The following is a 14,851-nucleotide window of genomic DNA, read 5'->3' as shown; positions in this document are numbered from 1 at the left end:
TGTGTTTTTAATGTGCTGTGCTAAAACAGAGGTTCAGATTATTATGACTGCTATAAAATCTGAAAAGGCACAGGAAGTAAGACTGGTTTAGTCATTGGTGTATTAGTTTAATCAGGTGAAATAATCTGAAGTAGTATAACTTTATTTCATTATTAACCGTGTTTGGTATGATTTCAGGAACTTTAATAGCCAGTAAAGCCATCTAAAGAGGTAAAGATTATGAAACCTGTTCATTATTAGGAAGCAGTTCACAATGGGAAAAATCCCTGGTGCAATCCACACTCTTTAATCATTACAAATCAATATCTTTAAATTAAAGGTCATTTAATTAAACAGGTTCACCCATATCCTCAAATCAATTCCCCAAATCAAATTGCATTCAGTGTAAAATATTGAAATGAGTGTAATTATAATCCATCCCAGGTTCACACGTGTTGATCTGCATCACTGATTAATCTCCCACAGAGACCATACGTTGCTTTTTCTCAGGATGAGGTTTTCCAACCAACTCAGATGAGCTTTTAAAATGATTTAAATTAAAACTAGTTTTCACACCAAGTCTGTCAGGTACGGAATGGATTAAGGCCAACTTTGATGATGAAAATAAATATGGGCAAATCAAGAATAAAGTCAAAGTGTCAAGAATAAAAATGAAATATAATGTTGAGATTAAAATTGAATAGACGAGATTAAAATCGAAATTGTGAAAATAAACTCAAAATACAATATTCTGATAAAAGTTGAGGGTTCGTTAATTAAGTAAAATCTACAGAAGCTGACTGGGGCCAATTCACCATATACGACAACAGTCTCTATTAAAACTGGTCCTAATCTGTTTCCGTAGTTCCTCAATAGCCACAGACCGACTGAATGCTCCACCTCTTTCAAACTTTACTGGTTTTTCCTTCTGAACAGATTACGTTTTTGGCAATATCTCTACATAGTTCTTAAAGAGATTACAACACAGTGTTTATGAGCTAAACAAAAAATAATCTCTTTGTTATTAAACCCAACTTCGAATTATAGTTTAGCGCATTCATCGTTACACAGGATTTTGTAGACGGCCACGATCTGCTGTTTATCGCCATATGGTGAATTAGTAGATTTGACTTTATTAGCAAACCTTTTATCACAATATCATATTTCAACTTTATTCTCGAAATTTCAACTTTAATCTCGTATTTTCAATTTTATTCTTGATTTGCCCACAAAAAAAATTCTCTATCAAAACTGGCCCTAATCTGCTTCCGTAGTCATCTTTCTCATCTGGAAAGAAAAGGATTAGATTTCAACGTCTACCAGGCTTCAGTCAGTATGTGGGAACATGAAGAAGCTCAAATATTTAGAATAAAAAAAGTAAAACAGTAGAAAAGGTAATGCACTGAGAGGTTAAAGAAACCCAACAGGAACAATAAACAGAAGAAAAACAGCAGATGCAGGGATGAAATGAGCCGCTAGAGGGCAGCAGAGGAGCTGTGTTTTACAGCATGGTAAAAGGTTGTAAGGGAGGAAGGGCCTCTAATTTTCTCACACACACACACACACACACACATGCGCGCACACACAGTATCTGTCAGTGCCTTCTGCCACGCATCATGCATTAAAGATTAAGTGTTGGTTACAGTTGCACACAGCATATGTTGTGTGTGTTAAACGCCAACTGGGTCATTAATCTAACAAGGTGTGAGTGATTACTGGGAGATGCAGATTCTCTCTCAGGAAATATTGGAACCTCAGACATCGGACTCAAAGGTGGTTTCACTACAGTAGCCTTAGCTTTATTAAGAGACTAATTTCACCCTTGTTTATTTCCAAATCTAATATCTAAAGTCACTAAATGTGCTGAAACTCAACCAACAGCATGTTTTACTAGGTAAAAAAAAAAGAAAGTAGAGAATGAATAAGTCTAACTTGTAATATCCAACAATTACGGTACTTGAAGTTTGTAGAAGTACCTAAAAATTAGAAATACCTAAAAAATATTCCTAAGAAACATCTACTATTAAACACTTTAAGAAGTTCTTGGATTGAAAAACCGGGATTGCTCACATTACGGTGGCTTGTGAGGGACAAACACAAGTTTCAAAATGTCATAACTGCCACGCACAACATCGTAGTAGCCAATCACAAACATCTTTTCTAAGCAATTAGTACATGTTAAGAATGTAGAACAAGCATATCTAGATGCTGATCTATAGAGCGGTTGACATGAGCATTATTATAAAATCAGTCGTAGATAGGTACTGGATCTCTTACTGTTTTGATAAATGACAGCAGTTTATACAGTTCATCTGCAAACGTAGCTTTCTTAAAGCACTTTAACAAAGATATCTAGCATTTCAGAGCCTGTGCATCGTATACGTTTTCCTACCGCCATCACATTTGGAATAAAGACAGTGTAAGGTTTGACGTTGATGATGCCTAATAATGTCAGTCCTATGAAAGGGACAGAGTAGGATGAGCGATTTACCACTCCACTGTTCATCACAGAAAAGTGTTTCTGTTACTCAGAGCTGAAAATATCTTCCCATCTGTTGAAAGCTGGCTCACACTGTTATCAAACTGTACTTTCAATGCTGAAAAGATTGGAACATGACGTCAGATCTGCTTACGCAAAGAGAGAGGAACAGGATGGAGCTGTTCTAGCAGTGGAAGGTTGAATCATTTTGGGTGAATGAACCAACGAACAGAGGTAAAAATAACGCATTACAACTACTCATGTCACTGTAATTGAGTTGCTTTTATGGGTGCTTGTACTTTTTTGACTTAAGTAATTTGTTACATTGCTACACCCAACAGCTACGAAGTAAAATATTTCATTTTTTTTGTTTTAAAATGATCAACGGACATTGTAAAACTACAAAAAATGAAATAACCAGACATTTGAATGCATCACATCATAGCCAACCAATCAGATTAAACATAATGCACAGTGCCAAAAAACCATTGAATGCTAGTTATTATCTTCATAAACTTTTTTTTTTTTTTTTTAATTAAATTAATTGGTGTTATTTTATTTTTTTTAAATAAGTACATTTTGACAAACATTTTATTTCATACAGATGCCTTTGTGAAAAAAAAATCCAATTGTGCAAAATTTGGTCTCTTCCCTTTTAAGTTTATACATGAGATATTTACTGTATACAAGGGAACCGCGGCAAAATGTATTACCAAAAATAAATGTGGGGGTGAAAGTAGCTTGGAACTTTTATTTCGAGTAGTATTTAATTGAGCAACTTTTTACTTGTACTTGAGTATTTCATGCATGACTTACTTGTATTTCAGTACAATTTCAATCAAATAATAGTACTTGTACTTGAGTAGGATAGATCAGTCCTCTTTACACCGCTGCCCACGAACTGTTGTTGTTGTTGTTGAATGTAGGTCGTAAAAAGTCATTGAAAATAGAAGAAAACACATCTTGTGTTGTGTCTGTGCCCTAGAAGCAGATTGGGTTCATGGTGAGGAGTCCACTGAGGGTTAGTCCCGAGTCCTAACCAGCGGTTCTGCCTCACAGCCCTCTGAATCAAGTTCATTAACCCCCCCCCGAGAGAAACCCAGCAGCCTTCACACTGTAAGCAGACCATTAAAACCACTGCAGGATCAACCAACATTATGTGCACAGATTGCAAATGTGGGTTGAACTAAATGGAAAAGTAATGCATTGGTTTAAGTCCTACTTGGATGAGCAAAGTTGTTTTGTAAGCATTGGAAATGTTGAATCTGACAGATTAAAAATGTCCTATGGGGTTCCTCAGGGCTCTGTGCTTGGATCCCTTCTGTTTAGCCTTTATATGCATCCTTTAGGACAAATTAATTATCAGAGCTATGCAGATGACACAACTATATCTGTCACTGAACCCAGATGACTATGGTCCCACAGAGGTAAACTGCTGGATGAGTGAAAACTTCTTAAATCATGACAAGATGGAAGGGATTGTCTTTGGTAACAAGGAAAAGAAGACTGCTGCCAGCAAGTATCTTAACAATACTAAAGATACTAAAGACCAAGTCAAAAACCTTGGTGTTCTGCAGTCAGATCAAATCTATCACAAAAACAGCTTCTACCACCTAAAGAACATCTCCAGAGTGAAAGGTTTAATGACTCAGAAAGATCAGGAGAAACTGGTCCATACTTTTATCTCCAGCAGACTGGACTATTGTAATGGTCTTCTGACAGGAATCCCCCAAAAGATCATCAAACATCTACAGCTGGTTCAGAACGCTGCAGCTCGGGTCTGAACCAGAACAAAGAGGTCAGAACACATTACTCCAGTTTTAAAGTCTTTACACTGGCTCCCAGTCAGCCTCAGAATAGACTTTAAAGTTCTGCTGCTGGTGTATAAATGTGTGAATGGGTTTGGTCCAGAATACATCAGTGACATGTTAGTCAGGTATGAACCCAGCAGGTCTCTCAGATCTATGAACACAGGTCAGATAGTGGAGCCCAGAGCTCACAGTGAACATGGGGATGCTGCTTTTAGTTGTTATGCTGCAAAGAAATGAAACTAACTGATAGCACATGGGAACATTTTTAAATCAAATTTAAAATCACTGAGAGGGAGATTTATCATCATATTAGTGTTGATTTAAAGTTTTTACTGCTGATTTTTTATGTTTTTACTGCCAATTTTAATATTCTTATTTATTTTAAATGTTTAAATGTTTTCTGTTGCTCATGTAAAGCAGTGGTTTCTCAAACTTTTTTTGGCTCAAGTACCCACTTTCTCTTATTTTTGAATCCAAGTACCCCCTTTGTCCAACTACAACATTTTAGTCAGAATTGTATGGAAAATAAACCTATAGAGCATAATGGTGGAATAAATGAGCGATAACGTACATTTTAAAGAATCTCATTTTGTAAATAGGTGGAATGAAACAGTATTTAATGCCTCCTGAATACAATCTTATTTTGTGTGTTGTATTATTTAAATTATTCTATCAGTGTGTGTGTTATTGGTGTCGTTTGGTTGCATCTTGTGTCGTTTTGTATGTTTCTCTGTTATTTTTGTGTATTTCTAGTGATCTTGTGTATTTTTCTCTCATTTAGTGTGTCTTTGTTGTTGTTTTGTGTGTTGCTGGTAAAAGCAAATATTTTTCTCCCTTAGTGTGTGTGTTTTTGGTGGAATTTTGCATATTTTGTTGTTTGTCTGTTCCTTTTGTTATTCAGTATGTTTTTCTCTTATTTGGTGTGTTTTTAGTGTTGTTTTGTGAGTTGCTGGTAATATTTAGTATGATAATAATTTTTAACTAAAAATACACATAAAATCCCATATGTTCAATGATTTCATTTGTTAATTTTCCTCTCTCTCTCTCTCTCTAGTACCCGCTGTGGTGCCATCGCGTACCCCCATTTGAGAAACACTGATGTAAAGCACAGTAATTGCCTTGTGTTTGAAACGTGCAAATAGAAAAACATTTGCCTTTCCTAACGTTGAATATTTTGGCTTAAAGTCACACTCTTCATGTCATCAAATGAATTATACACCTGACACTTTTCAGGGAAGGTCATGAGTTAACTCAGTCCCTGAAAAGGACGACCCAGAGTGCAGAGGGAGGAGAAAGTCACTAGTCATAGTAGGTCAGTGAGAAAACGTGATCAGGCACAAAACAAACTAATCATAAAAACTGGCCTCACGTGTCTTTCAGTGACGCGACCGCCTTCGTCCTGGCTCTGAACAAGGAGTCACTACAGTTACTGTAGCAGCCAGTGAAGCCTCAACAACACTCACAGCCTTACATGGTGTTACACGACTCTGCAAGGGTTGCCAAGCGCAGCTAATATTTTACAAACACAGCAAAACAGACACTCAGATATAGCCTGCTACGCTGCGCTATAGTGGACAGCAGGCAGTAGGAGCTCTGATATCTGCTGCGGGGCTGCAGATATTTTGGTAATCGAGTATTCTATCAACTATTTGTATACATTTTAAACATGCAACAGAAAATAGGGCCGATCACTTAATAATACCAACCAATTTGTTTTATTTTCAAGAAAAAATTTAACATTTATTGTTGACAAATCCGCGTCAAAGCTCTGTGTGTTATCAGTCATCTTTGTGGCGACAATGGTACAATTATTGTTTTCATCTGCTTTAAATGTCTGTGCTTTTGATTACATCGGTATTATGCAAAGGAGGAAAAAAATGGATAAAACTTTACTTGAAGTTTTATACATAAGGCTGACATTAGCGAATAAGGTGTCATAAAAGCTATCAGTAAGTATCGTTCACTAAGTTATGACACGTTTAGAGTATGTTTTTTGGGTTAGGTGGAGGGATCTAGTGGGGTTAGGGCAGGGGTCTGCAACCTTTACTCTCAAAGGAGCCATTTAACCTCATCTCACCCCGAATAAAGTCCTCCTGGAGCCGGAAAAATACCTCCTCAATGTATACAATACAGTGTATTAAATTCTATACAGTTAAAATGATATAGAATAATGTTTGATTTAATTTGATTTGATTTATATTGATCAAGTAAATGGCAACTTAAAAACAGTTTAAAATAAATTGACATAAAAAAATAACAACAAAACCGTGTCTTGCATCTTCAAATTCTTACGCATTTCAGTTTACATGAACACAATTTATATAAATAATATTTTTTATGTTAATGTATTTAATGTATTAATGCATGATCATGTGATCAACACATGCTAATTGCTAATTTCTTGCCACACATAAAGCATGCATATATAACCGGCACATTGGTAGTTAAATGAATCTGTTCTCACACAATTAAAATCTCTGTTTACTTCCAGAATAGTGTTTTTGTTGGTTTAGTTATCTTACCAGGGATGGAAAACTTAAGGTTAACCACAGGTGCAGGAAAGTTGATGGTCTGTAGATGTTGCAGGAGATGAAGTAGGAAGGTGCATAACGTGATTTATTTTTAAGTTAACAAATTGTTATATCTTGATTTTATTTGCCATTAATCATTAATAGCCTCTGTAAGAAAATAACCCTTTATTTCAGTATTTTTTTAAAGCTATATGGAGCCATGGCAAAGGACCCAAAGAGCCACATAAGGCTCCAGAGCCGCAGGTTGCAGACCCCTGGGTTAGGGTAACAAAGGGTTAGGGTTTGGTTAATAATGAAAAACACTTAATGACAGCCTTCATGACACCTTATTCATGCTAATGACAGGTGTTATGTCATAATAATGACAGCATAATGTCAGCCTTTATGTAGAAAAGCTCAAGTGTTACCAAAAAGATTCCACTACAACAAATGCAGGCATGGCACCAAAAAATAAATTACAATTCAATTTAAAAATGTATTTGTAAATAAACGAGGTTATAGGCAGAGAAAATTCATTGATCCTATTTTATTTTATTTATTTTATCCTTTTTTTTGTAATCGAGGTATTGAAGGTTCTCGAGGAATTGCTGTAGTTCCATCTGCTGTGTGATTCTCTAATGCTGCTCAAGCCAAACAAAAAACAGGAAACCTGGTATTCTGTGTTGCATTGTATGGACTTATCTAAAACCCAACAGGACAACTAATAATGTTCTTATTTTAAATATGCTTTACTGAGTCAAAAAACAATTTTTTTGACTCATATACCCTGAATACAGTTAAAATTGGATAAAAACAAAGAGTATTGAACTTTATCGAATACATTTCTTTTGTGATTTTAACAGCAGTTTTTCTCTAATGTAAAAAATTGCCCCCCGTTAAGTAGAGATAAGTGTTCTACATCCTGACCTGAGTGTCTCCATCATTCTGTGACTCTGGTGCGATGGATCTTCTGGTTCTTAAAGCAGCCTGGGGGCTAAACGTGCCGGTGTGAGTCTTGAGCGGTCCCATCTGCAGAGGCAGAGCCGTCGGTCGGCTGGAGATCTGAGGAATGGGCAGCGCGCTGTGCACAGGTTTAGGTTTGGGGAGTCCTGACTTCATCTTGGAGGCCACCAGGATGGCTGGCATCTTCTGCCCAACCTCCTAATAAGTGCACGCCTGTCCTCGTCTCCAGAGTGAGGATGGAGGCTGTCACCCCTCAGCAAGGGGTGGGGGTGCAGGGCTTTAATGTAACGCAGAGTCCCAGGACACCTCAACTTCTAGATCACATTCCAAAAAAAAGATTGTAGACTTTTCCTCCTTTAACATGTCCAGGTGAATATCAGAAATAATAATAATAAAAAACACTTGTTCTCAAATCAAATTCCCAATTGCTTTGTGGAGAGTGAACCTTTCGTTCCCAGTACTCCCATAGCTCTGAACAAGTGACAGAGACTGGAGACAAGCTGGTGCAGAATCCTCCTGGTAAACACACAAATGGCCTCAGGAGGAACAAACGCTTCGTCCAGGAGCAGATCTGTGACGATGGAGGAGAGAGGGAAACAGAACCGGCAGCGACAGCGAGCGTTTGCTCTGCCTGTGAGACGCTACAGCCTCGCTCTCCCTCTCCCTCACTGCTAAGTCGTGGTTAGCAGCAGGTGTGGCTTAGATCAGAGCTGACATATGTGGAAAGAGGCTCAACACAGCGACTCAGCAAACCTCCAGCCTCCCTCCCTCCTCTCTGGTTTTTTTTTTTTTTTAAGACAAATTGCCCAAAATAGGAGCATTTTTATACCTAAGCAGTGTAGCGTTCATTCCTTTTTTTAAGGCATATTTTATACAGTAATTGTGAAATCACTGGTTGGATTGAAGATTTTTGAAGGTGCTGAAGCAACAATTCTGCCTTACAATATCCAACAAGGTGGTTCAAAATAGACTGAAAAAATATCAGTAAAAGCTTTCTAAATTTTGCCAGATTGCATTTTTCCTTGTTCCTATTGACATTTTGAACATCTGTACCAAATACAGAAAAATAGAAAATAGAAAAAACATTGTGATAAAGTGTGCCACCCTTAAATGTGCAGCGATTGATTCCATTTTTAGATGCTTACAACGTCAATTGGAACAAGGCAAAAAAGTGAACTGGCAAAGTTTGCTAAAAAATAATTTAGTGAAGCACATTAATATCCAAGAACAGGCAGAAATATCCAAAGGTCCAGATGTCCAATACTAACTGTGGATATGATTCATTATAATTGGTTATAGTCGTAGATTCATCTTCGGTGTTCTCCCCCTACGCACTCGGTTTCTTTTTTTAAATATAAGAGCAACCAATTAGTGGACCATGTCTGATGGGCCACGTTCCCAGAAGGCTCAGTGAAGCTCTGAGAGGCTCCAATCCTGCAGCAGAGCTGAAGATAAAAAGATTTGCATTTACTTTTCCTTCCATCCATCACCTGCTGATTTACACATTTAAGGCTGGGGTCTGTAAACAGCCCACTATGGAATGTAATAGATCACTTTGTAAAGTAAAATTAAGCCAACGGTTCAATTTGGAACCAAAAGAGGAGCCATGAAAATCAATTCATTTTAATTATTTCATTGGAGTCTTTATAACCAAAATTGACAGAACACTATGTGCATGCACGTGATCAAAATTGAGCTACTTTGAGTTTTAGTTTAGATCTAAGTTTACTGCTTTACAGCAGCTATAAACTTAGTACTTCCTTTTAGAGATATTGATGTTTTGTCGATGTGCACCTAAAGATGGAATTCACAATCCTGTTCATTTACTTGTTCACACAAGTTGGAAAAAAAATTATCATACCATACCAATTTGTACTCGTAAATGTGAAATTTGTAATTATAGATATCACAATACACCTTAATGTAGATTATATTGTTTAGTATCGTGATATATCGTATCATGACATGCAAATCATATCGTCAGAGTCATGACAATGCACATCCCTAGTGTTAACTATGAGCATATTAAACTCAAGTGTGTCTGTGATGGACTGCTAATGTGTCCGAGGTGTTTCAACCCCTTCCTGATGAGATGGATGCTCTATATCTACACACACACACACACACACACACACACACGTGCACACACACACACACGCACAGTAGCATTCAATCTCAGAGAGGATGTGTTTAATATGTTAATCCTAATCCTGTTACAATAATGCCATATTATGTAAATACTATGTTTGTGATTTATTGCGATGATGATTTTGTGTGTGTGTGTGTGTGTGTGTGTGTGTGTGTGTGTGTGTGTGTGTGTGTGTGTGTGTGTGTGTGTGTGTGTGTGTGTGTGTGTGTGTAGTGATTTCAAATCTTTCTCCACCTGATTTTTTTTTTTTTAGGCTAAAAGTTTAAACTTTCTGTGGGAAACTAGACCATGACTGTTTTTTTTATTAAATAATTGTTTTCATGTGCTTCACACACTAGTGCTATCATACATTTAAACAGCACTTCAGAGAGATGTGCCTGTTGTTATCAGCTCATAATAAAATCATATCTATCTCTGAGTCGCTGATATCTTATTGTGTCAGTAAGTGATAAGTCGCGTTACTCTGATGTGGAAAAAGTCCAGAGGACCCCATGATTCAAAACAACAACTTCCTGACGTGACGTCACAATGCAACGCCAAAATCCTCCAAAGCGCAGAGGAAAAAAAAATAAACTCCACCCTGCTCGCCTCAAATGTCGCTCTTTCATTCGGAAAATGGAAAAAAAAAAAAAAAAAACGATGACATAAAGCAAATAACAAGGGAAACTTGTATTATTTTCCGACTTTGCCCTGTGTGTTGATCACAGAGCAGTGGGAACAAAAATCCAGTGGTAAGTGATTTATGAAACCGCCTTTGAAGATACCAGATGACAGTCCAGGCAGGTCTAATAATAGCTAGACAGGCAGTGAATGGGAGCTATTGATGGTTAATAAGTAGGACATCCATGACCTCACTCTGCTGTAGGTTTATGGTGTATTTCATCTAGGAATAAATAAACAGTGGTGTGTGGGGTGGACGGTGGGCGTTTGCTGGAAGCTTTGTGAGATGCACATAAATTAATGTCAACACAGATTATGTATGTATGTATGTATGTATGTATGTATGTAACTCTATAGGTGTTGGAAACAGATACTACTACCTCACAACAAGCTTTAAAGTGCTGCATTAGGCCTACATCACTGAGAAACTACACTTTGCCCATTTTATTTATTTATTTATATGATAAACCTCTCGAGATGAACCATCTCGTTTTCAAGGGGGTCCTCAGTAATGTTCAAACAAAAAAAGAAATGCACAAGACAGAAGCAGCTGTACATACATTTCACAGAATACAAACAATAATACATAGAAGCAAACATTACAGTATGTTACAGTACCTCTCACACACCAATCACACCCACACCATACACACAAACACACAGGGCTCTCAACTGTCGAAGAACTGTCATTCGTTTTTCATTATGTAACAAAAACATGAAAAACAAAAAAAAACCCTAATTATTTGATATTTGTTTCCAAAACCAAAATGAAAAAACGGAAAACGCCTTGTTTTTCAAATTCAAGCTCTTTTGCTTCGGTACAGAAAACAAAAAACTGAAAACGAACACCTTTATTCGTTTTCTCCATTACCGATTTGCCAAAGTACGTGACCCGGAAGTGAAGCGTTACACATTCCACCATCTCTTTAGCTCTGCAACACGTAGGAGTCTATAAATCCTCCGAAATGTCCGTGAGGAGGTTCTTTGCCCAACACCAGCTAAAGCGAAATGAACACGTTTCAGATGCACAGTTGGAAGCAGCGATATTGTCATACCAAACTGCCGTTAGCATAGCCATTAGCGTCGGATGAGAATACACTTCCGGATTGAGCAAGAAGATTAAAAAACAGTTACATACATTTTGAAGGTATTGCACAACATATTAAGGGAGGTCATAGAGCGGATAGATGCAGGAAGGTCATTCCAATCAAAGAGGGCTTTATAATTAAATGAAAGTTTTCTAATTACTTTTCTGGTCCTAGGAACAATAAAGAATGTTTCAGATGTGAGTCCCAAATTATAGGAAGATCTAAAATGAATTAAATACTGTTTCAAATAGTCAGGATAACTAAAATGAATGCATTTCAAAATAAAAAGTAACCAGTGAAGTTGTCGTCTACAGCAGTGTTTCCCAACCAGGGGTACGTGTACCCCTAGGGGTACACACGGATGTGAACGACAGATCGGCTCAGGCAAACAAATTGTAGTTGGTTTAAAATCACAGTCTTGGAGCGTTTTAATCAAACTTGCAGCTCTGATAAAAAGATAACTAAAAAGCTGCAACGCTGCATCTAAAACCCACAAGTCTATAAATGAAAGGCTTTTCCTGTCAGTCCAGAGCAATTCATAAAGTGCATTATGGAAGCAAATCAAAGTGATCAAATTACTAGCACATTTTTTCCTAATTTGTCACAAATACAGAATTATCCCAGAGAAAGAACAGCCTAAAAGCACAGCTACTGTATTTCTTTGCAGTGCCACTAGTAGCAGTGTTTTTTTTTTCTAATACAGCAGATATCACTCGAGGTGTGATGGTGCACCAGAGTGTGATCACAGTGCTCATGAGCAAGTATTTTAAGTGTCAGAAATCTTGCATTTTACAGACACAGGGTCGTTTCAAACACTTCCTCACTGGAAATAATTCTTATCAACCACCCAAACCACTGCTTTTTGGGGTTTTTTTTGCAAACAAATAGTTAAAACATTGTGTAAATAGTTATAGATCATAAATGAATGTATGGATGGTGATGACCACACACAAAAACTACTCTTCGTATCATAGGAGGACAAAATCACCCTCTAAATATTTTACTTGGCTGATATCTTCACCTTTAATAATGTTAAGGCCAGGGTTGGGGTCAATTACATTTCTTTTTTATTACAACTACATTTTCATTTACCAGCATTTTTTCTCAATTACTAAAGTTCTATTACCATTAATCACAATTACTTAGCCTGAAATAAATAACCTAATAAAAGATAACCTTCCTCTTGTGTTAGCTTTCTGTTAGCATCTCTAATGCTAACGGGTCCTAAATCAGCTGTAAAATACACTAAATACAAATATTTATCATCTAATTTCTCTCCTATCTATTGGTTTCCTTGTTAGGCATCCTAATCAATGAAAATATAGATTTTGATATTTATTTTTTTAATTTTTAAATGTGGGAATGCTTAATATGAAACATATTTAAATTATTGTTAACTACATTTGTGTAGAACTAGACATAGAACTTTAACATGGTTCCCCAGTTTTGCGTTAAATTATAATTGATCATTTTTATAGAATTTTCTGACCTCAATCACAATTTAATTATGATTACGACAGCAACAAATTCTAATTACGTCATAATTGTATTTAATTATTAATTACGTGATTACAATCATAATTGACTCAAACCCTTGTTAAGGCTATATGTTTGTTTATGATACACACACATTTATAACTGACTGATTTACATAAGATGCGTGGTTGTGAACTGTGGAAGGCCAGAAGGATGTCTGGGTCTGGGGACCAACCAGTGCCCACTATGGGACCAGGGTTTGGCAAACACACCCTTAAACCATGGCCGTGTGTTCGCAACTGTTTTCATTATCAGAGTTAATTATACAGAGCAGAACGAGTGGAGCTGGAGCTGAAAAGAGCTGCACTAACTAGAGCAGGAGCCTGACATTTCCCCTGTGACAGCACAGGATCTACAGTTTGACCTACACACTGGTCTGTTCCCACACACACACACACACACATCATTCACCATAATGAGCAGTGGCAGTGCTGGGAGGCCAGGTTACAGACTGTAAGCAGCTGAGTCCATGAAGGCACAGATGAGATGACACTGGCTTACACACCATGCACTGGCAGGATAAACACCCACCATCAGCAACACACTCATTACTGCCCAGTCAGCACAAAGCACCTCCAGGGAGGGCTGAGCCAACCTGCTACGGAGGAAATTCCTAAAGTCACGTTTCAGACACTAGCGTGACGACGATACTCAGGTTTATTGTGACTCGGGTTTAGAGCCTCTGATTTTCCGTGATTGGGGAAAATGGAGAGAAAAAACTTAATTCACATCCGGAATCAGTAAAATACAGTACCTTATTTTTTGACAATAAGGCGCACTGGATTATAAGGCGCACTATTAATGAATGGGTCTGACCGGGTATATTTTCATACATAAGGCACACCGGTTTGTTATTATTATTATTATTATTATTATTAAGACGCATTAAGCGAAACAAAATAGTCAGATAAGTCAAACTTTATTCAGCTCATTAACAATAATTCTCAACATTGTTCAGGTTTAACACATAAAATACAGAACAATACACTCACTTTTTCAGGTCAGTATGTTGAAGCACAGTACTGGTACATATCACTCCACGAGGCGCCTGACTACAGTAGCCCTAAAGTGCCAAAAATCCATCAAGCAGTGCCGCTTCATCGTTTACTAAACCTGATTATGAGGCGCACTGTCGATTTTTGAGAAAATTAAAGGATTTTAAGTGCGCCTTATAGTCCAAAAAATACAGTATATCTGAATAGGGAAAAGCTAACAGACCTATTTCTTTTTCGGGTCCCAGCACGCCTTACGTGCATCATTTGGGACAATATCAAACACTTAAATGCTATTTTTCACCAAAAAGTGTAAGAAATAGAAAACTATGTCCAATTCCATTGGTGGTCACAGCGACCGTAGGCGCGAAATGGCAGCCACGCTTCTGTCAGTCTGCCCCAGGGCAGCTGTGGCTACATTGTAGCTTATCACCATCGGTATGACAGTTTGAGTGACTGGTGTGAATGAATAATGGGTTCTGTACACGCTTTGAGTCTCCTTGAAGAAAGCACTATATAAATCCAAGCCATTATTATTTGTTTTATTATTATTATAAATTATAATAATAATTAAAAACAGTCACATTGTCCAAAACCAGCTCTTTCCCAGTCCCTTAACAAAGATTTAAATTATCCAACAGTGACCAGATCTGTTAGTTTCATATCAATCTTCCCAAAATAAAA

The 14,851-nt window shown here is 37.2% G+C and overlaps 1 protein-coding gene across 7 annotated transcripts in view; it reads right to left on the bottom strand.

Annotated features, from left to right (window-relative positions):
• The window catches only part of nav2a (neuron navigator 2a), a 304,501-nt gene that overhangs the window by 152,759 nt on the left and 136,891 nt on the right, over positions 1 to 14,851 (bottom strand). For 6 of the 7 annotated variants that reach the window (XM_028473361.1, XM_028473378.1, XM_028473393.1 and 3 more), the window contains exon 1: positions 7,707 to 8,394. The exons of the other annotated variant lie outside the window; for it this stretch is intronic. In XM_028473361.1, coding sequence (XP_028329162.1) covers positions 7,707 to 7,925 — 219 coding nt within the window. In that variant the 5' untranslated portion in view covers positions 7,926 to 8,394. Of the gene's footprint in view, positions 1 to 7,706; positions 8,395 to 14,851 lie in introns of those variants that run through there. 7 annotated transcript variants of the gene reach the window in all.

The sequence above is a fragment of the Gouania willdenowi genome, chromosome 3, assembly GCF_900634775.1.
Source record: "Gouania willdenowi chromosome 3, fGouWil2.1, whole genome shotgun sequence".
Taxonomy (NCBI): domain Eukaryota; kingdom Metazoa; phylum Chordata; class Actinopteri; order Blenniiformes; family Gobiesocidae; genus Gouania; species Gouania willdenowi.
This window is presented reverse-complemented; position numbering and strand designations above follow the sequence as displayed.